The sequence below is a fragment of the Callorhinus ursinus genome, unplaced genomic scaffold (genome assembly GCF_003265705.2).
Source record: "Callorhinus ursinus isolate GAN/ISIS: 27379988/994484 unplaced genomic scaffold, GSC_fseal_2.0 scaffold44, whole genome shotgun sequence".
NCBI lineage: Eukaryota > Metazoa > Chordata > Mammalia > Carnivora > Otariidae > Callorhinus > Callorhinus ursinus.
In genome coordinates, this window is record NW_027397106.1 from 3,064,933 (window position 1) to 3,088,240 (window position 23,308).

Consider the following 23,308-nt stretch of genomic DNA (forward strand, 5'->3'; position numbering starts at 1 on the left):
AGGGCCATCAGCAGCACCGGGCGGTGGGGTAGGAGGGGCGCAGAGGCAGGAGCGCCCCCTCAGTGCGGGGCGGGGGCGGGGCCCCAGAAAGCCCCTGGCTCCCAGCAGGTGCGCTGCAGATCTGGGGCCAGAAGCAGAGGCAGCATTGTCTGCTAGCGCCGCTGTTCCGTGAGAAGCCGGAGGCGAGGACATCTGAGCAGAGCGCAGGGGAGGAGAGAGGGCAGGGTCTGAGAGAGAGCAAGCTTTGCCCTAATTCAGCTGGGAGACAGAGCCAGCTGGAGCGAGGGCCAGGCGTGTGGCAAGGGTCCACTGGGTGGCCATTCTTGGCGCCACCAGTCTGCCCGGAGCTGTGGTGGTCTCTGGAGGCAGTCTGCAGTCAAGTGTAAATTCAGAGAACAGAGAGCTGCTTCCCTGCGGGGCAGAGGTTCTACCGGGAGGGCTCCATGGGAGGAGCGGAGTCAGGAAATGCGCAAGAGCGGGATTGAGGTAATGCTCATGGACTGGAAACTGAAGGTGCAGGAAGTGGGGGCTGGGTTGGGCCGAGGAATAAGGAAGAAGTAGAGGGTGGGGTCGATGGAGCATCTTGAAGACGTTTGAATGTGCAGGTTGAAGGCACGGAAGGTGTGACCATAAAGCACAGCAGCATCTGAAGTCGGGGTCTCAGAGAGAGAGTCGTTCTGAGCCACGTCCAGGCAGAGGACTCACAGGGGTGGGGGTGTGGCTGAAGCCTCAGCCCTCCTGGCAGGAAGCGGGACTCAGAAGTCTGTCTGCTATGCCCTCCAAGGGAAGCCCAGCGGCCACGGACTAGGATGAGGTTCCATTGTGAGTGTTTTGTATTGTTTTATTTTGCCTAGGCAAGACGAGTGTGGTAAGCATTCACACAGTACAAGGAAGGGTGCTATAAAAACAAATAAACCCGATCCCTCCCCACAGTGGGTTCCCTGGCCCAGAGGGAACCACGTTCCCGCTTTCTTCTGAATGAGGGCTCCGAGGCAGAGGGTAGTAGCAGGGTAGCTCGGGTTGGCTGTGTGGTAGGGAGAAGTCTTCCCCCCTTGCTCCCGGCAAGGGCTCCGGCTGAGGCCTCTCCCCAGCACACAACAACTGCTGGGGCACGGACGCTCCTGGCCACCCACTCGGATCCCAGATTTTTTCTTCCCTGACTGCCAAGATAGCCCGCTCCCCGGCCCCCCACCCCCCCCCCGGATCCCCGTCGTCGTCTGCCTCCTCGCCAGCCCCTCTTCCGCCTTGCCTTTGGGTGGTGTCCTGCAAGGTGGCAAGCTCAGTCTCCTCCCACTTCTTCCCAACGACCCCACCGAAACTGACCCCTTCCCACAGCTCTGTGTTCTGGCCCTAGCAACATGGGCCAGAACTCTCTCTGTGGAGCCCCAGCCCCATACGCCAATTGTCCACCCGACAGCGTCCGCTCAGATTCAGCACACCAGAACCGGGCTCGTCAGCCATCCCCTCTGCCTGTGGCCCGTATCTGCAGCAGCCGTGAGTGGGTTTATGGCCACCCAGCCTCTGTTCACCCCAGGACTGAAATAGGCCTAGATTTGGTGAGGAGACATCCCCTTCTTTTGGGTCCTGTGCTGAAGCTGGGGTGGGGGCTGGGGCTGGGGGAGGGGGGCTGTGAGGAAGAGGGAGGGGGCGGCAGCCGCGGGAGTCGAGCATGTGACTGAGGCCTAGTACAGTTCTTCAGGGTGAGGACAGAGTCAAACAGGCCCAGTCTCAGCTTCAGAGGTTTGGGCTGACTGACCTGCGAGATGACCCCTCTCTTTCCTGACAGATTTGACCATAAAGCCACATCAGGCCTCGCGTGGAGGCTGAGACTAACAACATGAACACTTACTGTGCATTCGCTCTGTGCCAGGCACCCTACATGTGTGAATCTCATCTGTCCTAACAAAACAAGGCACAAGATAGGCCCTGCCTTTCACGGCCCTAAAGAGGAGGGACTCAAGCCACTGAGGGATGAAGCGCATTGCCCAGATCACACTGCCAGTGCATGTGGGGCCAGGGTACAAATCCAGCTGTGTGATTCCAAGTCCCTGCTCTGACCACCAGACGCCCCTGCCAGAAGCTGACAGCAGTAAGCAGACCAAGCCCCGAAAGGAAGAGGAACCAAAGCCGCTCTCATCGTCTGAGACCTGAGTCACACTAGGCCTGAGGCCAGAGCTACCCCGGGGCTTTTCAGTTCCATGGGCCAATTCCCTCTGCTCAAGCCAAATATCCTTTGGGTTTCCAGTAAATTCAGACCCCAAAAGTCCTAACTGATAATACGACACCTGGGTGGATGGCAGGCATCTCCCCCCAACTCAGTAATTCAGAGCAGGAACTAGGTCCTTCCCTCCTCCTCCCTCAGCTCCCACATCCAACTTGTGACCAAAGCCTGAACGCTGAATATCACTTGGATTTGTCCCCTTACTTTCCACCCTCGTCCAGGCCACTAGGACTTTGCCAGCTTTGGGGCTTTTTTTGTTTTTTAGATTTCATTTATTTATTTGACAGAGAGAAAGAGAGAGCACAAGCAGGGGGAGCAGTAGAGGGAGAGGGAGAAGCAGGCTCCCCCCCGCCCCAGGACCCTGAGATCATGACCAGAGCCCAAGGCAGACGTTTAACTGACTGAGCCCCCCAGGCGCCCTGACTCTGTTGTGTTTTGATCACAGCCTCCTTGCTGTCCAGCCTGCTCCCACCCACCAACTTCCCTCCCAATTCCCTAAGATCCAGATCTTAACCATGTCACTTTGTGACTCACTACCCCAGGGTAAATTCCACTCCTCTCCAGCTGCCACCCCTCTGGTCTCACACTATGCTCTACCTACCTTGCTCGCAGGGCACCCCCAGCCCCACACCCTCCGCAACTCTGTCCAGAATGCTCTTCCCCTTCCTTGCCTTGTGAGTGCCGCCCACTCAGTACACCCCCTTCTCTCCCTTCTCTGGGAGCAGGTCACTCTCTGCTCTTGGCTCTGTTGACATTGGGCACGACTTACTGTCTATGTTAACTTCAGTTTTGTGAGCAGTGGTCTTTACCGGACTGTGAGCTCCTCCAGGGCAAGGGCTCTGTGGCACTCACTTCATCCCCAGGTCCCAGAGCCTGCCTGGCACAGAGCAGTCACTCGGTAAATACTCGTGGAAGAGATGAATAAATCAAGTGTTCCCAGGAACAGGGTGGGTGGTTCTACACCTCTTCTCTGGGAATGGTGGGGTTTCAGGGGGGGGAGAAAAATAACATCACATGGTAATTACAGTGTAGAAAACCTTTTATCTACGGACAAGCACATTACCTGTTTGATCCTCACAAGGACGCTGTTGCCCCCATTTTATAGATGAAGAGACAGAGACTCAGGATGGTTTACCACCTGGAATTCAGTGCACACACTCACAAAATCCACTCTCATTTCAAATCACCTCGGGTTGATTGTGTGATTAGACCTCAGAACACCAGGTGAAGGAAGCGGTGTTCTGGCCCACACTGGCCACTGGGGGGCAGCCGATTGCCGGCATGAACGTCACTGCCAGCCCCCACCTCCTACCCACCCTTGGAAAGATTTCGCTCTGGGGGTCGGAGGGGAATAGCCACCACTGAGGAGAGGCCAGGGCAGAGGGGCCATGGCTGGGGTCGCTCTTTCAGAATCAGCTAGAAACAGTTCAAACAGGAGGGAGGGTGGGAGCAGGGTACCACAAATGCCAAGAGTCTAGAGCTGAAAACATAGACTGTACACCCCACACTTGGATTACCAACGTATTTAATAACAAGCCACAGGAAGTGACAGGGCATTGCTGGGGCACCAAAGATCTCCAAATGGACGACACTGACCCACGGCCCTCAGCAGGGACAGGTCACTGGCCTGTCAGACCACAGCAGCCCAGTATCAGCGATGGGCCAGGGGCTGCACCCCTGTCCTCCGAGGCCTGCAGGTCAGGGGGCGGAGCCAGCATCTGCCGCACTGAGCACCCAGGGTGTACGTGCACACTCCGGCGCCCCAGACATGCAGCAGCTGCTCAGGGGGCTCGCTCATCCCTGGAGCGCTGACCTCCCAGCCCCACGTCCACGGGTACTGCAGGAGGCTGAACGGACGGAGCAAACGAGAGGCGGGGCTGAGTGCAAGGATCAGGATCGCAGGTGGAGGCCTCACCACAAGCCAGCTTTCTCCCAGTCTTGTCTGCACCGCTCAGGGATCAAAGGTAGCAGGAGTTCCCCGGTGCTGCAGGCTGGTGGCAAAGCTCTCTGGGAGACAGACCACGCGAGGCTCAAGAATCTGTAACAGAGAGCGCCACCCCCCATCTTCGCTGAGGAATGGCCTGGATCAACCCCCCAACAGCCCTTTCCAGCTCATGGTGAAACTCACGGGCCACAGGAAGGTTAAGGCAAGATCACCCATCTGTGGCCCCAGGCTTTCCCTCAGGGACAGTGCAGGCTAGTGGAGCCTGCGGGGGGTCCAGATGCCCAGCCTTACTCCAAGGCCCTCAAATCACACTCACGCACCCCCCACCTGTCACTCCAAGCTGCGGCCTGAGAGATGGGAAGGCAGCAGCACTCGTTCCCCAATTCTCTGAATCTTCTTCCTCCTCACTCAGTCAGACAGCCTTGGCCAGGGTCAGAGTTCCACAGCAAACATCCCAGTATCTTCCCCCAGGAACATCGAGGTCCCCGGCACAGGCCACGGCCGGGCTCTCCCAGCACTGAGCTGAAGGGACAGCAGAGGCAGGAAGTTGGATAAAGAAAGCCTTTGCCTACCCCCTCGGTCCCCCCGCCCCCCGACTCCAGCAGACACATGACACCAGGGACACCACCCTTCCCTCTACCAGATCTTTCCACACCCCTACCACCACCCAGACTTGAATCCAAACGCCAATCCAAAGTCATCACCCTCACCTCTGACCCCTCTCCTCCGTCCCCCTGGAGTGGGTCTTCCGTGGATACCATACTCCAGCTGACCGTGTGAGCCCACCCCCACCCTCAGGTTCAGGCCAAGGGAAAGCTGAGCCCTGCTGGCCGGAGAACAGCTACCAGCAGCTGGAAGGCTGTACCTAGCGATAAAAGGCACTCTAACAAGGCCGCTGGGGAAGAAGGGTCAAGAGGGAGGCAGTAACATGGGGGCTTGGGGTTCCAGTCCCAGATTCCATAGGCCAAATAGGGGTGTGTATGCGACGGTTCATTCTTTCACGGAGAGAGGTCATATTTTGCATCAGCATCTCCAAGAGTGGCGGGAAATCAAGGACAGAGCAAGAGGAAGGACCCAAGGAGGAGCCTTCTCGCTCAGGGACGCCCCCACCCCCTGAGCTCAGAAGCAGGAGCCTCAGGCTTCGTTCAGCTCTGTCACTCACTGGAGCATGTCACTTTCTTCTCTCTGAGTGCCCCCATTTGCAAAATGAAGGGTTCATAGTGGATCTGGAAATTCCTCTATCCCGGCTGTGGGCAGGAGAGAAGAGCACAGGGCGGAGAAAGGGTCGAAAAACAGCAGAATGTTATCAGGCAAGGGGGCAAAGGCACCTGGATCCGATAAACAGAGGGCATTCTCACCCCTCGTCGGGCACGCCGCAAAGGGGAGTGGCCCGGGGCCCCAGGTCCGGCCCCCTGCCCTGATGCCAGAAGCAGTCATACGCTCACGCCCCTCACCGCCCTGGCCAGCCAGCTCTCCGAGGGGGCGGCAGCGGCGTCCGTGAGGTGAGAAGTCCGCAGATCAGCAAGGCCAGCGTGGTACAACTGCCCGGGATTAGTGCTAAATCCTGGGCTGCTCTGTGCAGGGATCACACGTCGTCAGCTTTGCAGCTGCTCAGCCACACCCCGCCCACGCCGTCACCTTCCGCTCCCCAGCCTCCCCTCACAGCACTGACTCCCTTCTCAGAGGGAAGCTGGGACCCTGCCTCTGCCCTTGGCAAGCAACAGGTCAGAGGCAGCCCCAAAGAAGAGCCCCACAGAAACCTCCCAGGAGCCCACAGGTACAACACTGAGCAGAGAGAGACAGTGAAGGCTTCCCTGCCCAACCCCTGTGGCTCCCCCCAAGGTAGCCTTGGCCTGGAATTACCTTGTCTTTAGGCCACCCAGGCCCTTCCCTCCAGATGGTTCTTGTCCTTGGAGAGTCAGAGACAGGAGAGCCAGATGGAGCCCCCACAGCTGAGAATCCTCAGTCCCGGCTTCCTACAGCAATGTGCTCATGAGGCTCCCCAGCTGTCAGGAACCTTGCCATCCACCACCTTCCCCACACATATCGCAAAGCTCAGGGCTCTGGGCCACACCTGCCCACCCCCCCCACACACACCAGAACAGGGTCTGGGGGAGGGGGGACACCGCCACACCTCCCCATCCCCCAGAGTCATCCAGGCCCCTGGCTCTGCCATAAAACAGGACCCATACTCCCATCTCTGCCTCCAAAGGGAGGCCACAGTGAGGAATCTTACTCAGATCCCTGTCTAGGGACAAGGCTTCAGGAAGGAGAGGCGGAGGAAGCAGAAGCCGAAGGCCCGGGTTGTCGAAGTTTCTGTGGCAGTGTCTCCTTTAGCCTCCCAGAGGCATGGGCGTGCTGGGCCACGGCTGAGCTGGGCCTTAGCTCCGGGTGGGGCTGGGGCAAAGCGGGAGTTGGGTACGGGCAGGGAGGGGCTCCAAAGCACACTGCGGCCCCCTCCAGAAGCCCTCCTCTGATCCGCCCTGCCTCCCCCTCACAGAGGACACGGGTGGGGCAGCCGCAGGGCCCACCCGGTGGACGTGCAGGGCGAACCCGAATCGCTGAAGAGCTGCCCCCCGCTCTCACCTGAGCGGGTGCCAGCCTCGGCGGAGGACGCGGCACCCCCGCTCCGCAGTAGCCGTCGGGTGCCGAGTCCCAGGCCGCCTGGAGGCCGCGACTCTCGAGCGCACGGGCGCCTAGGAGTCGTCCTCGCCTCCGCTGGCGCCGCCGGGCTCGGCCTCGCGGGACGCGCGCCGCTCGCTGACCAGCATCGCCGTGAGGCCCTGGGCGCGGAGGAGGAGGCCGCCGCCCAGGAACAGGACCCCGAAGAGCACCAGCAGCGACAGCACGCCCAGCACCGCCGCCTGCACGACGCGCGGCCCCTCTGGGGGCTCCGGTGGCGGCACCCCCGACTGGTTGCAGCAGGAGCTCAGCCAGGTGGCCGGGGCCCCAGCGCCCGCCCGGGAGCCGTTCATGCTACGGCCCGGCTGGCTGCCCAGATGGGCGCGGGAGGGCCAGATGTACGGGACCCCCAGCGGGCGGGCCTCGGCTGCATAGGGGAGGGGCTCGCGGGGCGGATCCCAGGCGCTGTTGGCTCCCACCCTGCGCGCAGAGCTCCTCCAGCTGGGACTATAGCCCAGACTCCCGGGGCTGGAGTATTTCTTCTTGTCCCAAAGGCCTCCACACCCACGCGTGGGAACCCAGCCCCTGCACCCAACCAGCCAAAGCCAGAGTCCGGTGCCCAAGGCTTTCCCTCTCCCCTGGCAAAGGAAGTCAAGAGACAGCACCTCCCTCAGAACCGAAAAAAATCTTCTGGACCCCACCCCAGGTGCTGGTGGGGGGTGCTGCCCCACTAAAAAGGACACAAGACAAGCAAGCATTCCCCAGCTGTCCCTGAGCCAAAGCTCAATACTGCCGGGTGGCCCAGGTGGCCACTGGAACAGGAGGCAAATGAGCAGCCTCCGGGACCTGAGGGGCACAGATCCTTACTCCTCCATCGTCCCTTCTGGGAGCCTCTTGGAGTTGGACAAGCAGGCCAGTGCCTCCTTGGGCCCACAGCAAGGAGAGCCAGAGGGCAGGGGAACTTCAAGTCCTATCCCCATTCCCCTGCTCAGGCCCCAGAGGTCAAGTTACCTACTGATGAGAAAGCAGATTTGAGTCACCAGGGCTCCTGTTCCAGCCTTGAGTAAATCAGTCCCCTACCTCTGGGAAATCATAATGCCAAAAGGAATGGAAAGGTTACTGTCCTGTCCACCAAGGGGAGCTCACTTCCTGTGGGGTGTCCCACGGCCAACCTGGGGTCGGGGTAGAGCAGAGTCTGGCTGCAGTAAAGTAGAAAGTCTCAAAAAGCTGGGATGGAGGGAAGACCCTCCTGCTCAGGTCTCCTGCAAGACAGCAACCTGGAGCTCTCTTTTTAAAAAACTAAGTCACGGCCAACAAACAACTAACTCTATCAGCCAACCAACCACTCAGAAGGGGATTAGCTGGTGGCTAGCTAGGAGGAAAAGAAGATCCCCAGACTGCAGCAGGCCAGGTAGGGATTACACACCATCGAGGACCTGCTAGAAACGGCCTTCCCCAGCTCCACAGCCTTAAGAACCTCCTGAGTTCTCCCAATGCCCCAGAGATCAAGGGCATGACTTCACAAGATCTGTTGTGAAGTATCACAGGGCCACGGGGGCTTGGAATGGGAAAAATGTGTGAACACTTCCTGCCTACGTGGGCTACCTACCTGCTGCTCCAGGACCAGGGCAAAACCCCTCCCACCCCACCTCCGCTCCATTTAGCCTGGTACAACTGCCCACATACAACCCAAAAGTATAAAGTATAGAATAAATCAGAAGTACACAAGGAGTTCACGGATTCTGAGTATGCTGGTGTAGAAATGAGTGTGTTAACAAAGCAGTGTCCTGACCAGAAAGGGCCAGCCTGACCTGGAAGAAGTGTCATCAGACACCTGTCTCAAGTTGGCCAGTCTCTCCAGAGAAGGAAACCCCCAGTTAAATGAGCTTTCTGGTGCACGCGGGGACCTGTATGTGCTCTCTGAAGACACAGAAGATACTCTTTGAGGCCATCATGAAACCAGACCAGATAATATAAAAGGCAGGGATATCACAGCTTCCTTAGGGAGAAGAAACAGCCATCATATCCAAAAGCAACAGTTCCTGATCTGTGTCGTCTTTCATAGGCTGACCACGGTGACACCTGGGTGGTTAACACCTGCTTATGTGAATGTCCAACAGAGTACCGAATTGGTCAGTTTTAATCTATCCCCTCCCCCCATTCCCTTCATGTTGGAATAATGCCCTTACCACACACCTGCATCCTCACAGGTCTGCCAGGGAGTGTTAATGTTTCAGGGCAGAACACAAGCTACCGGAGACGGCTCAACCCAAATGCATTCTCAACTTTATTCACCATCCTAGCGATGGCTCTTCCATACAGTGGAGGAAAGGGGACCCCCAGAGGGATGCAGAGAGACAGTGAAGGCCAGACTTGACCATTAGCAAAAGTTAGAGATGACCAAAGACTGGCAGCCACAAAACAAGGAAGCCAGGGGTGGCCATTCCAAGTCTCATCAAGGACCTGGAGCAGGTTCCAGAGCCCCAAGGGCCCCACAGTACGATCCCCGGAAGCCAGGGTCTACAAGCCATCCAGGAGAACCCGTGGCCCCAGTTAAGGCCTAGAGGGCAAGGGTGTCTTTGATAAGCCTGCGCATGGTGGTGGTGACCGAGGTGCCCAGGGCATCAGTGATCTGGAAGGAAATCTTGTAGAGGTAGGGCTGCACATCCCGCAAGCCTGTGTCAAACACATTGTCCACCTCCGACTGCGTGGGCATCTTGGGCAGGTACTCGTGCCGGTTCATCACCTCCACAATGTTGATGACCTTCTCACAGAGCTTCTCGCCCACCTTCTCCCGGCAGATCTGCCGCTCCTGCTCTGTGGCCAGGGCAACCACGTGCACCTTCACCGTCCACACTTCCCAGGGGATGCACTCGTCCGAGAAAGGCCAGCGAGACTTCTTCTTCTGATAGAACTCCAGGGACATCTGCCCCAGCCCATCACCCCCAGAGTTGCGCAGCGCATCCTGGGGAAGGAGGGGTTAACAGATGAGCAGCCAAGACCTTGGAGGGGCTCTCGCCCTGTGAGCGCTTCCTTCCTACACCCCCGGGTAAAAATTAGGCTCTCTGAGCTTTACTAGTCGTTCGGGGAGGGCAGGGAATGAGACACACAGAGGGCGAAGGATTCGTGTGCAGTGACACAGCAAACCGCCAGCCTAAACTTGAGTCAGCAAACCAACAAAATCTGTCTCTAAAGAAGAGCAGAAGAGGGGATTAAAGCCCAATGATCCTTAATTAGAAAAAAGGAAACCAAGAGGGGCACCTGGGGGGCTCAGTCGGTTAAGCATATGCCTTTGGGACTGAGCCAAAGGGGGGGATGTGCAAAGGGGGGGGTGCGGGGGGGGGAACCTGCTCAGGGGGGAGTCAGCTTCTCCCCCTGCCCCTCCCCCACTTCTCTTTCTCTCACAAACAAATAAAATCTTAAAAAAAGAAAAAAAGGAAACCAAGAAACAGAAGGGGGGAGGGAAGGACAGACCAGACCTGGCTTCTCCCTCTTCTCCTCTGAGAAGCAAGGATGAGACCATCTCATCCAATAATTCTGCCTATCCCCTACCTCCAGGGGGTGTGGTGGCCCTACTCCTCCCTCCTAGGGTGGCTGGGACCCTGAAGCCCCTTTCCATCCGCATTAAGACCAACTCCGAGGGTAAGGATGCTTCCCTCAAGTCCTAAACCGTCCATCAAGGAATAATTCTCCCCTTTGTAGACAAAGAAAGGTCACAGGACCCTGACTGCTGGTCACAATGGCTAACACTTCTCTAATGCTTCCTGTGGTGCAGGGCTGGTTCAAGCACCTGCCATATCTGACTCATTTAATCCTCAGAGTGCCTATACCTATGAGGCAGGTACGATTATCATTCCAATTTTACATACAGGGAAACTGAGGGCCAGGGAGGTGGAGTCACTTGCCCAAGGTCACACACTTGTTGGGTGGTAGAGTCTGGCTCCAGAATCCATGCTTTTTTTTTTTTTTTTTAAGATTTTATTTATTTATTTTACAGGGAGAGACACAGCGAGAGAGGGAACACAGCAGGGGCAGAGGGAGAGGGAGAAGCAGGCTCCCCGCTGAGCAGGGAGCCCGATGCGGGGCTCGATCCCAGGACCCTGGGATCATGACCTGAGCCGAAGGCAGATGCTTAACGACTGAGCCACCCAGGCGCCCCAAGAGTCCATGCTCTTAACCATTATATGCCACGTGCCTCTTACAGATGTCTAGAGGACAGACGGCTGACTACCATAGCCTCCCTCGAAGAGGGACTGGGGAGTGGGAGTGGGGGAACACTGTGCCCGGGGGGGGGGGGGGGGTCCACCTCCTGCCGTGAGCACATGGCGCCCAGCACCATGTAGGCGCTCTCCAAACGTCTGTGGAATGGAAGTCAGACAGACAACCCTCCTCCTCTCCCCTCCTTAAAAAGAGTTCCCTCTTACTCGAAAATTCAAAATAGGCACTCACTGAAATAGTGAAACACGGCAACTCTGAATGAAAACAAATTCCCACTGCCTGAGGTGACCAACACGAGCAGCCCGCTGTGTCCCTGCCACCTTCCTACCCGCCCCCACAGGTACAGAAACACGTGCCACGCTGCCCAAAGGGACGCCCCGCTGGACGGCAAGCACCTGAGCCCTGCAAGCGTCCCTCCCCGGGAATTTCCCAGGGGAAAGGAACTTCCTGAAGGGGAAAGTGGAAGCAGAGAGAAGGAGTCAGGAGGGAGGGAGAGCTGAAGAGTCAGACAGAAGGTCCAGCCCGGGGGGTGGGCAATAAGCACCCAAGGGAACCCGATGCTGATGTCCATGCCGCAAGGGCTGCCTGCTCTCCTTCCCTGGGTATTTTTACCAGCCCCTGCCCCTGCCCAAAGCCCTCCTCCCTGCAAGGAGTGCTGAACACGCCTGTTCCTTAGACCATGGAAGAACCTGACAGGAACACTCAGGAAGGGTAAGCTGGTCCAAGGGCAAGCCAGGGTGGAGGGGCACTCGAGGCCCACCTGCCGCCCACTGCGCCACACCCCTACCTTGAATTCCCCGACAACTTTGCGCAGGGCACGGTCCAGCTCCTCAGAGGAGACCCGCACGTAGGTGAAGTCGATGAAGTCACAGTCCACGTCCTGGGTGCCCACGGTGCCAATGGAGTAGGTGCCCTCCTTCTTGTAGTGGAACTTGCCCGTGCTACGATGCAGGAGCACCGTGTGCAGCACAGCCAGCATGGCCTCCTCCACCTGCCGCCCCTCCACCGACACCTCCAGCACCTCCGAGCGACAGTTCATCCTGCAGCCAGGAGCCCACACCCGGGGGCGGGGCAAGAATAAACACGGGGGAGCTTCACCCCAGCCAGGGGCCACCCTGCAAGAGCAGCCAGGTCAGCGAGCTGACACCTTCTGAATGATGTGCATGTTACTTGTCCACTTCCCTCCTGGCCCGGCCAGCCTCTGCCTCCGTGGCTCTTCTCTGCATTTCAACAGCACTACTACCAGGAAGACTCTCGGGATCAGGAAGGGAGAGCTTCAAAGTTACCAGCCCAACCAACCAGCCAGGGCTTGACCTCAGGACAGCGTCCAGTGCAGTGTCCCGCAAAGGCTCGCTGCGTGCCCACGCCGCTCAAGGCGAGCACGGCCCCTGCTCCTGAAGGGCCTTGGGACTGGAGAAGACAAAGGCAGGTGAATGCTACCGGACTGGCCAGGGTACAAGGCGGGAGTAAAAAGAAAAGGAAGATGGGAGTCTGGCTGCCTGGGACCCTGAATGACCAGGTTAAGGCATTTGGACGCTGTGCTGAGGGCAGTGAAGAGTCAATGCATCACTGTGCCAAGATCAGATCTGTGCAGCAGAAAGTTAACCGGATAAAAGGCAAAGGATCGCTCTTCACTATTTTGTGGCCAGAAACCGCTCTGAGAAATCAATAAAAACTCTGAAGACTGAGGGGCGCCTGCGGGGCTCAGTCGGTTGAGCGTCTGCCTTCGGCTCAGGGCATGATCTCAGGGTCCTGGGATGGAGCCCCTCGGCAGGCTCTCTTCTCCCTCTCCCTCTGTTCCTCTCCACTGCTCATGGTCTCTCTCTCTCTCTCAAATAAATAAATAAACCTTAAAAAAAAAAATGAATACGGGGCTTTGACACCTGACTGACACACGCACACACGCCCAATCTCACCTAGTGCCAAGGCCATCCATAGACTCCAGGGTAAAAACTCAGATTTAAGGCAGAACGGCTGGGCAAGAAGTCCAGTTAGAGGCCCCGACAATAGAGACAGTTACAGGGGCAGCGCAATGGGATGTGAGGGAGTGAAGTGCAAAGTGTGGATGGTTCGACCCACATCCAACAGTCCTGGGTCGAACCCCAGCTCTCCTATACCTTGCTCTGTAACCAAGCAAATCACTGTGTTTTATCTGTTTGGATTTGGATTCTTGTGAGGATCAAATAAAATCGCCTACATAAAACAGAGTAGAATAGTGGTTAAAAACAGCAACTCTAAAGCCAGACAGCATGGGTTGGGAACCCAGCTCTGCCACTTGCTCACGGTGTGACCTTGGGCAAGCTACTTAACTCCTATGTGCCTCAGTTTCCCGAATCTATATAAAGGGGATCTATAAAAGCTACCCTGAAAGGACTGTCCCAGGGAGTGGATGAGTTAGCATCTGTAAAGCGCTTAAAGCAGTACCTGGCCAGTTGTAAATAGTAAGTATCAGCCATAATTCACTATGATATCATTGTTGCGGAGAGAGAACACAGGCTATGATACAGCACTGGTGGACCGAGTAGGAAGGCAAGAACAAACTTGCGATCCAGACCTTGGTAAGTATCTGAATATGAGCCCCAAAGGAGAGGGAATAGTCACATTTCTTGCTGAGTGTTCAGCTTACAAACCTGCCCTGACGGAAAACTCACCACCTCTCACAGACCTTTCCATCTTTATTTTTTTTTAAAGATTTATTTATTTATTTGAGAGAGCGAGAATGAGAGAGAGAGTACATGAGAGGGGGGAGAGTCAGAGGGAGAAGCAGGCTCCCTGCTCAGCAAGGAGCCCAATGTGGGACTCGATCCCGGGACTCCGGGATCATGACCTGAGCCGAAGGCAGTCGCTTAACCAACTGAGCCACCCAGGCGCCCCAGACCTTTCCATCTTTAGACAGCTCTACTCAGGTATTCCTTCTACAGAGGGAATCTGCCCCTCAGTGCTTCAAACCCTTGCCCACAGTTTGGATAGCAGGAGCCATACAGAGTTAAGTCTCACCGCTTTTCCACTAATGCGCCTTTCTGATATCTGGACACAACTCTTCCGTCACCCCTCACCCCTACCACAGGTTAAAGGCCCCCAGTCCCCATACCCCGTGCCAGCTGGACATCACATCTCATCTGGCAGCTCTCCTCTAAGTGTATTTCAGTTTGTCTCATCCCCATTAAAGAGCAGTGCTCAGCAGTGAACACGAGGCAGCCTGTGGACAGCTCGGAGATCAGGCTGGCTCTGCCTCTCGCTCGGCTACCAGCGCGGGTCTACCTGTCCTAGCAGCCGTCTCTTCACGGGTGTTACCCTGTCTTAGCTCTCCCACTAGACAGACAGTTCCTTGAGGGCAGGGACTGGACCCTACTCATCACTGGAAACTCGGTGCCTGGAACCTAGTACAAAGTAACTGCTCAAATCACCCTGACCGGGAGCCTCCAGGTCCTTCCAAGGGTTGCTGGAGTGGTTTCTCCTACACTCAGGAGGAGTCGGGCTCTCCCACTCGTTTCCGCCCTCTCGTATTTTCCCTTCAACAGCCTCCCATCTAGAGGCTCCCAGGTCTGGCCCAGCTCCCCCTTCTTCCACCACTTCCCCCTCTGGGGTCCCCCACAAACGTTCACCCAGGCCGCTTCTTTCTTTTGCCCCACGCCCAGGCTCTTCCCTCATTATTGAACAGTTCTAGGCAACACTCCTCCAAGAAGTCGGTACTGACCAACCCCAGCCTCCTTCCCACAGCAAGCCACCTCTGGTCCGTGATGAGCTTGTCTGTCCCCTTGCCCTCACCCCCGCCTCCGGTGAGGAGGGAGTCTTCTCGAGCAGGGCCTGGGAAGTCTCATCCCTCCTTTACCCCCAAGGCCCAGGTGTGCAGAGCACAGAGCCAGGTTGGAGCCCAGGGCATCCCCATGCCCACTTACGCGTACAGCCTTGAGCGCGGGTGCCTCAGGCTCGGACCATGCCCTTGCTCCTCCTCACGCGCAGGCGCCCCCTCCGCAGGTGCGCCTCGACGTCCACGCTGGCGACTGAGCGCAAGAGAGCCTAAAAGCAAAAACAGAAGGTTCAGCGTCAAGACACTCTGGCGGGCCCAGGAAGGACCTTCCGCCCGGGTCCCGTGTCTCCCACCGCCACCACCCGCGACCTGCCGAAGTCCAGGGTCCAGGGGAGGAGCTGCCTCCTGAGGTCCCGGGAGGTGCGGGTGGGGGGCCTCCCCGCCTCCAGCCTGGCCGCGCTCGGGAGTTCGAGGCGCGCCGTCCCTCCCGCCGGCCCGGGGAGTGCCCGCGCTTGCACGAGGAGAGGGGGCAGACGGTTGGGGGGAACGCTCCCCCACCTCCCCGAGCCCGCGTCCCAGACCCGACGGCCGCGCAGCCGCACTCCCGCCGGCGCCCAACCACCGCAACAGGAGGCGGTGCCGGCGGCGGAAGTCCGGGCCTCCGCCCCCCGCAGCCGGGCGGGTTCCACCGGCTCCGCGGGCCTCCGGCGGGGAGCGCGAACACTGCCCGGACGGGCCCCGACGCAGCGCAGCCGCCCGCCCCGCCTTACAGCCACGCCAGCGGACACAGAGGGCCACATACTGCTCCGTAAGAACCTGCTACTTTTTGTCTTGATTAGCTCTCGGAGCTTCTGATTCGATGGTGAGACGTACCCCCCTCATTTGGACGAATCCATTCACTCCCACCACCGAGAATGTTGTTGTGTTTCGGCTGGAACCGCGCACTTCCGCCATAGAGATGAGGGGGAAGGAGAGGCCAGTGCGCTCTGTGCCGCCTCCCTAGGCGGAGAGGAGTCATCGGTGACGAGCCAACCTCTGGAACGCAGGTCTGGTCCCCCAACTCTGGGCGCAGGGGTCTGGACTGGGCACCGATCACCCAAGATGAAGGGCATGCCATCTGGAGAGGTGGCCTGGAGATGAGCCCAGGCCGGTGCGCTGCGTGATGCTGAACGGATGGCAAAACTTTGGCTTGTCCAGCGTGCATAATAGACAGAATCCCTGGCCCCACGATGCTGGAGAAAGGGGCATAACCTTACTGTGTTATCTTCATACAGGAGCACTACTTGATGCTCTACCATGACCGATCTGGTGACAGTTCTTGTAAGGCTCATAATTCTGCCATTGACCCCTGTGTGAGCCTCTTGACGTCACTCATCCTTTCTGATTTTCTCCTCTATAAATGGGGCGCTGTTGTGAGGCTCACAAGAGATAATTCATATGAAAGATCTTCGTGGAATGTAAAGTGTTATACGAATGAGTGCATTTTTAGTGCTCTGTAACTTCTGGGAGCGTGTTTGGTTGTCCATGTAGATCGTAAGCCCAGGGCAGGCAGAGGTTTGTCCATTGTTTTGTTAATGCCCAGAGACTCCGCCTGAGTGGTTTACTTGAGGATTAAGATGCTAACATACTTTCTTTCCCAAAATAGTAATAGATCATATTTATTGAGTGGAATGTAAAGAGCATGATTCTAAGTGCTTTATGTATGTCAATTAAGCTTGATAACGATCCATACTAGCGGCAGATAGAGGTTGAGTAACTTGCCCAATGTCACCTGGTAAGTTGCCAAGCCTGGGGTTCAAATGCAGGATTCCATACCACTACAGAAGTTCTCTTTCTGGTTTCTCCACCCTGACCCTCCCCATGCACTACCATTCTCCAATACACCCCACTCAAAGCCTGCTCTCTAGTGGGAAGATGCCTTGATCAGTAGCGTTTGCTAGTTTTCTACGATGGCTGATTTGAAGTTACAGGACATCCCTGAATGCAGAGTCCGGAATGAATGAAGGATTACATTTTGATCATCAGAGGTACAATGGGCTCTCCAGCACCAGTACCTGCTGGCTCCAGCACACCCTTTAGGTTCCCCCTCTCCCACCAGTTTTTCTTTCTTTCTTTTTTTTAAGATTTTATTTGTTTTCATTTGTTTGTTTGTTTGTTTTAGAGAAAGGGGTGGAGAGAGAGAGTGTGAATGGGAGTAGGGGCAGGGGAGAGGAAGAGAGAATCTCGAGCCGACTCAGCACTGAGCACGGGGCTCAATCTCAGGACGCTGAGATCACTACCTGAGCCGAAATCAAGACTCCGGGCACGTTAACCAAGTGAGCCACCCAGGCGCCCTCCCACCAGTTTTTCTAAACCCCCACACAACTCCTTTTCTGGCTGACCTTTACCTCCTCCTCGTCAGTTCCCTGTCCCCTCACCCTCCTCCCCATAGTTGGGCCCTGGTGCACTTGGTCTCTGGTTTGTCTCTATCCCAGGTGCAGCTACCTCTCCCCTGGCAGCCTCAGACTACCCCCAGGGCCTCAGGAAGGCGAAAGCCGACTGCCTTACAGACCAGCAACCTCTTCCGGAGCCTGGACTTAACCAGGAGGAATCAGCATAAAATATTGAGTGTGTGAGGAGCCAAAAGGGGAGACCCAAAGGAGGTTAGAACCAGCCCTGGGTGGGTGGGTGGGGAGGATCAGAGCCTAACTCCCAGAGACTGCCAGTCAGTGAAGAGAGTGGCTGATCTCTTCCCTACCCCTGACACCCGCCATCTCAGGGAGGCCACAATCCTGACATCATCATCATCATCACTACTACTACTCATCACTTATTGAGCCTTAGTAGGCACAATACCAGCACTTCGAATGCACTGTTGTGTTGATTTCTCCAACTACCTTTGAAGGTAAATACAGTTTCCCCCCAATTTACAAGGTAATGAAACCGAGGCTCAGTGATATGTTGTAACTTATTTGATGCCTAATTTTATGTGTCAACTTACCTGTGCCTCAGAGTGCCCAGACAATTTATCAAACATTATTCTGGGTGTGTCTGGGAGAGTGTTTTCTGAATGAGATTAACATTTGAATCTGGTAGACTTGAGCAGAGCCAACTACTACCTACCCCAATGGGGGTGGGCCCCATCCAATCAGTTGAAGGTCTGAATAGCCTAAAAGGGCTGACCCTGCCGTGAATAAGGAGAACTCCTGACTGCTTTCAAGTTGGTACGCTGGGTTTTTTTCCTGCTTTCAGACCCGAACTGAAATATCTGCTCTTCCTGGGTCTCCCACCCGCCAGCATTTGGAACTATGCCCCAGCTTTTCTGGGCCTCCCACATGCTGACTACAGATCTTGGGACTTATCAGCCTCCATAACCACATGAGCCAATTCCTCATAACAAATTTCTTTCTATAGATATACATCCTTTTAGTTCCCTTTCCCTGTAGAACCCTGACTAATACACTTGCCAAGGCCACGCACTCTGTCCTCATTTCATCCACCCTTGTCCCTCCTCCAAAACTCACCCTGCCCCTGGAGCCTTTCCTGCCTGAGGCTGAAGCTAAGCCCCCTCACCTTGCTTGTCTCCAGCCAGATGCTGGCCAATCCTTGCCTCCTCTTACCTCCCCAGATCCTCACAGGGCAGTTCTCACTGCACCCCAGACCTTGGGTCCTACACCCATGTGGGTGGTCCTGTCAGGGAGGGAGGGTCCAAAAAGTGAGACCGTGTGGAATGAATTGTCCCAGCCTATGATCAACATGTAATCTTTGTTGTTGTTGTTGTTGTTGTTTTTAAAGAAAGCAAAGAATACATTTTTTAAATTAATTAATTAATTTATTTATTTATTTGAGAGAGCGAGAATGAGAGATAGAGAGCACATGAGAGGGGGGAGGGTCAGAGGGAGAAGCAGACTCCCCGCTGAGCAGGGAGCCCGACATGGGACTCGATCCCGGGACTCCAGGATCATGACCTGAGCCGAAGGCAGTCGCTTAACCAACTGAGCCACCCAGGCGCCCTTTTTTGTTGTTGTTTTTAGAGATTTTATTTTTAAGTAAGCTCTACACCCAACAGGGGGCTTGAACTCACGACCCTGAGTTCAAGAGTCTCACACCCTACAGACTGAGCCAGGCACCCTTCAAGATGTAATCATTTATTCATTCACTTACTCATGCATTCATGCCAGACATGTAACTGTCCACGTGCCACACCCATGTCATACCACGGTGGACAGTGTGGCCCTCTGAAAGCTCAAAGTCTTGCAGAGCAAATGTTCCTCCTGGGCAGGAGGACACAAGATCTGGTATGAAAGAAATGGCAGCAGGCTCTACAGGGACCAGAGGGGGCTTGGGACGGAGGCTCCTGCTGTCAATCTCGCGGGACTGTGGGAGAGAAGGAGCTACGTTGAGAATAAAGAAGAGGCCCAAGCCCTGCTTTCGGCAAGGTGGGCGGTGACTGGACGCCAGGAGAAAACCGGGGTAGCTGCAGAGAGCACAGGATAGCAACGTGAGGGGATGGGCAGGAAGGGAGAGCGGTTCCAGAAAGAAGTGGAGCTACAGGGAATTATTCAGGAAGGGGGGTTCCCGGAGAAGGGGAAAGAAAAAGGCTTGGGGGAGAGGTCTCCTTGAGAGCCGAGGGTGGAAACTGAGGCTTGCGGGGCAGGAGAGGCAAAGACAGAGGGACTTCGCAGTCAGAGCCCGGTGCCACAGCCAGCCAGGCAGCCGGGTGGCTGGCTGAGGCCCTCTGAGCCGGGCCGGCAGCTGAGGCCCATGGAGGGAACTTGAAGGCCAACCCAAGACCTTGGGAGTAGGCAGCTGGCTTTGCATGGTGACTGTGGCCTTGGATGGCCCCACCCCATCCTAGTGTGTGCCCAGGGGAGAGCTAAGCCCTGAAGCTGGGCCTGCAGGCCACCCCCAGTCGCTCCGGAGCTGACCCCAGTGGCGTCACGGGGAGTGACTCAAGCCCCAGCAACAACAATGAGTGGGACTGACGTCAGGCTGGGGGCTCCTGACGGTGCCTAGCCTGGCCCGGTGGCCAGCACCCTGTCTGCTGACCCCCTCACCCCGGCCAGGCCACGGGGCCACGGAGAATCAGCTGTCCCCTTCTGACATCTGGCCCCCTGGGATCCCGGTCATGGGCTCCTCCATCGCCCACTTCAACATCCCCTCCTCTGAGGCAGAGGAAATGGCTGGGCTTCCGACGGGGTAGCAAAGAGCGTGAGAAAGAGGCACCTCCCAGCCCCGACCTCGTCAGGCAGCCTCTAGACCTGGCTCGGGCTGGGAGGTAGCACATCTGCTGCTTGTCCTCCTGGGGGATGTGGGAATCTGCGCTTCGGTGTTGGGGAAGGGTCGTGGGTACCATTCTCTGGGAAGGTCTATATGTTTGTCTCTCTGGCCAAGTTGGGGTGGGGATGGCTTAATTTCTGGGTCTATCCTCAGGGGTAAGGGCTCTGTCATCTCTCCTTCCTGCAAGGTCTATGCATCTGTTCCTTTGGGAGGCATGTGTGTATCTGTTCTCTGGGCCAGAGGAGTCTGTGTGACTGTCCTTGCAAAAGGAGAGGTTATTTACCCCCCCAGTAAGGGGGTCTTTCTATGTAACTCTGGTTTCTTGTCAGGCCAGAGGCATCTGTCTACCCTCATAGTACCGCAGTTACCCAGCTTGGGGTCCAGGTCTCCAAGGCTGGGCTGGGTGAGGGCCTCGTCCCTCTGATGTGCCGGACTAGGAGGGCAGGGACAGCCGGCACCCCGCCTGCCTGGCTTGCAGCTGGGCACTGCTCCCTGCTAACACAGCACGTACCAGGACAGCCCCCCCACACACACACCCCCGCCCCGGCACTCCCCTCCTGGCCCAGCTGCCACCCCCAGCCCCCGCGGCCATGCCTGAGTAGGGGCTGGACAGTGCCGGTGCCTGGGTCAGACCTTGAGGAGACCTCAAGTGCCCCCCACCCCTCCGACCTGGTAGGGTCAGGGCCCGGCAGCAGGCGGAGGGGAGCCAGGGTGGTAGGGAGGATAACCAAGCACGGGCCTAGGGGTGGGGGGAAAGGGAGAAGAAGCCAAGGCCAAAGTCTCCAGGGCCCCATAGTCCTCAGGCCAGCTCTGAGTCAAGCTGGGGACACTGGAATGGGCCTCCTGCCCTCAGAATGTCCCTGGCTGTGTGGGGAAGGAGATATTGGGGGAGGGGAGGGAGCTTTTTGTTCAGCTTTGCCCTAACTCCTTCCTGCCCTCACAACTGGAGGCTGGAGGTTTCAAAGTCCCACTAGCCTGCCTAGACCTTACCCCAGCAGCCCCCAACCTGGGGCCAAGGCAGGGCACGGCAGAAGCCTAGCCTGGAGCAGGGCTGGAGGGTGGATGGACGGACACTCACCCTGTCAGCCTCGTCTTCTGAGGAGGCCCAGTGGTTCTGGGGTCTCCGCTGCAGTCAGGGACTTCGGTGGGGGCTGGGGCTAGTTCAGATTGACGCTAAAACTCCCTGGGACTCCCTAGGCCTGGCTGTCCCCTACAGGGGACCCAGCACTGCCCTCAGCCGGGACATGCCCCACGTAGCTGCCTCAGGGTTGCGGAAGGACATCACTAACCACCTGCTGACCGTCTAGCCACCGCATGCGGCCTCCCGCCTCCGACAGCCTCCGGCAGGCTTCCCTCCGCGGCCACAGAGCAGGCTACCACACAGCCTAGCACACTGGACCCTCGGAGCCGACCATGTGGCACAATACAGCTCCGGCACAGGGTGGTTGCCCGTGACCTTCAGAAGCTCCTCAGCCTCCTTGAGGCCAACTTTGCCACCTCCCTCCATAACCAAGTGCCGGTGGCCAGAGCCCAGGCATGAGGCAGTTTCCTCCATTCCAGGCCCCAGACGAGGGTCATCAGGCACAAACTTTGGGGTATAGAGCACCCACTCAGATCCTAGACCTCAGAGCCTCCCCAACCCCAGTCACAATGGCACCTCAGGGCTGGGGAGGGGGCCGGGGCCTCTGGGCACAGGGCCCAGCGTGGGTGGGGTTGGGGGTAGACAGGGAGGCAGGCTTCCTGGGTCTCCATGTGAGGACAAACAGCAGGCTTTGAGGTCTTGGAAAATCCCGCCTGGGATTCCAGGCCCTGCCGGCGTCACTGCCTTTTGACTATTGTCCCCGTCGGAAACGGGCCCAGCCCCCGGCTAGCCGGGACAGAGCAGCCATTGTGAGGCCCCACCAGGCTCAATGCCCCCTTGTTCGCCCTCCCAGCCCCTAGCAAGACTTGGAGGCCAGTTCTTCCAGTTGCTCAGTGGAAAAGAAAGGGCCTGACTCCAGGCTCCAGCCCTTGGGCGGGGCAGGGTGGGGCAGGGCGGGGCAGGAGAAAGCAGCCTCCCACCCTGTACCCCAATCACCAGAGTACTGGAAAGGAGCCACCATCCATGATGGAGCTTCTTTCATGTGCAGGGCCCTGGGCAGGGAGACCTAATGGTTAGGTATTTAGACACACCCCGCTCTGCCACTTAGAAGCCAAGTGACCTTGGGAAAGTCATTTCCTTTCTCCTCTTTTGTAAAAGCAATAGCTATGCTTTATTGAGTGTTTGTTTCACACCAGGCACTGTTTGAAACACTTTGTATACGTGCATTCATGTAATCATTGCAGTAACTTTATGAAATAGATACAATTATTTCCCCATTCATAGATGAAGACGCTAAGGCACAGAAAAATATCTTAGCCAAAATTCTACAGCTAGAAAGAGCTGGAGCCGAGATCTAAAGCCAGGCAGTCCAGTTCCAAGGGCCTTGCTCTTTACTACTCCCGGCCCATGAGGTGGGGATAACCACTTTCCTCATGGAGTGGTAGTCAGGGTTAGAAACAACAAATGTCATATGAAAAGAACTTAGTGGGTGATGGAACCTTGTATGTGGTAGCTATTATCATCACTATGGGGCTTAGATATCTACACAGACCAAGACTCTCCATTGCTCACCCCATACCCAACCCCTGCCTCTGACTCAAGCCCCTAAGTGGCCCTTTTGCCTACCCAAAGGGCCTGTCTTGTGCTCCACATCTATCTGTGCTAAAGTCGGGGGCACGGAAGAGAGCGACCCAAAGGGAGAGGACTCAGTCCAGTCCCACAGCTTTCCTAGCAAGCTCTGCTCCTAACCGGAGTACCGCCCCTGGACCCACCTCCCCACTGAGCGGATGGGGAAACCGAGGCTCAGGGAGGAAGAGAAGCTTCTCAGAGAGCAGCACGGAGTTGGAGGCAGGGCTGAGAATAGAAGCAGATCTCCTAACTGCCACCTGCCCTGCACCTTGCCAAGTGTGTGCTTCGACAAAGGCTCACTCAGGGGGCTCAGGCGGGTGGTGCCAGGGACACATGCTGGAGGTGGTGGTCCTCATGTGCAGGGCCCAGGGCTATCCACACCAACCACATGTGGACCCTGCAGAAGGCCTGGGGCTGGACTGTCTTCCTAGAACCCGAGCAAGGACATGTGGTTGGTAGCTCCTCAGGGAATCTGCAGGCTGTGGCTAGAGCATAGGAAAGGCCCTTGATTCCATCCTTGGGAGCAAAGCCCTATTTTGTATGACTTCCATCCCGTCAGGAGCCACCGAAGTGGAGCCTCAG

The 23,308-nt window shown here is 57.0% G+C and overlaps 2 protein-coding genes across 11 annotated transcripts; both read right to left on the bottom strand.

Moving 5' to 3' along the window:
* Nucleotides 1–3,756: 3,756 nt before the first annotated feature.
* Nucleotides 3,757–7,156, bottom strand: SMIM41 (small integral membrane protein 41). Of its 4 annotated transcripts, none has more exons than XM_073881847.1 (4): nucleotides 6,753–7,156; nucleotides 6,030–6,142; nucleotides 4,575–4,688; nucleotides 3,757–4,259 (listed from the first exon to the last, which is right to left on the bottom strand). In XM_073881847.1, exon 1 carries the CDS (start codon nucleotides 7,139–7,141, stop codon nucleotides 6,863–6,865), a length of 279 nt encoding a protein of 92 aa, XP_073737948.1. In that variant the 5' UTR covers nucleotides 7,142–7,156; the 3' UTR covers nucleotides 3,757–4,259; nucleotides 4,575–4,688; nucleotides 6,030–6,142; nucleotides 6,753–6,862. The 4 variants fall into 4 exon arrangements, with proteins under 4 accessions (XP_073737948.1, XP_073737947.1, XP_073737946.1 ...); XM_073881846.1 differs by having other exon boundaries at nucleotides 3,757–4,228; nucleotides 4,494–4,688; XM_073881845.1 differs by having other exon boundaries at nucleotides 4,494–4,688.
* A 1,901-nt stretch (nucleotides 7,157–9,057) lies between these two features.
* ATG101 (autophagy related 101) lies at nucleotides 9,058–15,690 on the bottom strand. Of its 7 annotated transcripts, none has more exons than XM_025883255.2 (4): nucleotides 15,574–15,690; nucleotides 14,906–15,026; nucleotides 11,794–12,121; nucleotides 9,058–9,753 (listed from the first exon to the last, which is right to left on the bottom strand). In XM_025883255.2, the coding sequence occupies exons 3-4, from the start codon at nucleotides 12,043–12,045 to the stop codon at nucleotides 9,349–9,351; spliced, it is 657 nt and encodes a 218-aa protein (XP_025739040.1). In that variant the 5' UTR covers nucleotides 12,046–12,121; nucleotides 14,906–15,026; nucleotides 15,574–15,690; the 3' UTR covers nucleotides 9,058–9,348. The 7 variants fall into 7 exon arrangements, with proteins under 7 accessions (XP_025739040.1, XP_073738056.1, XP_025739039.1 ...); XM_073881955.1 differs by having other exon boundaries at nucleotides 14,912–15,026; nucleotides 15,560–15,690; XM_025883254.2 differs by having other exon boundaries at nucleotides 15,560–15,690.
* Nucleotides 15,691–23,308: the final 7,618 nt, after the last annotated feature.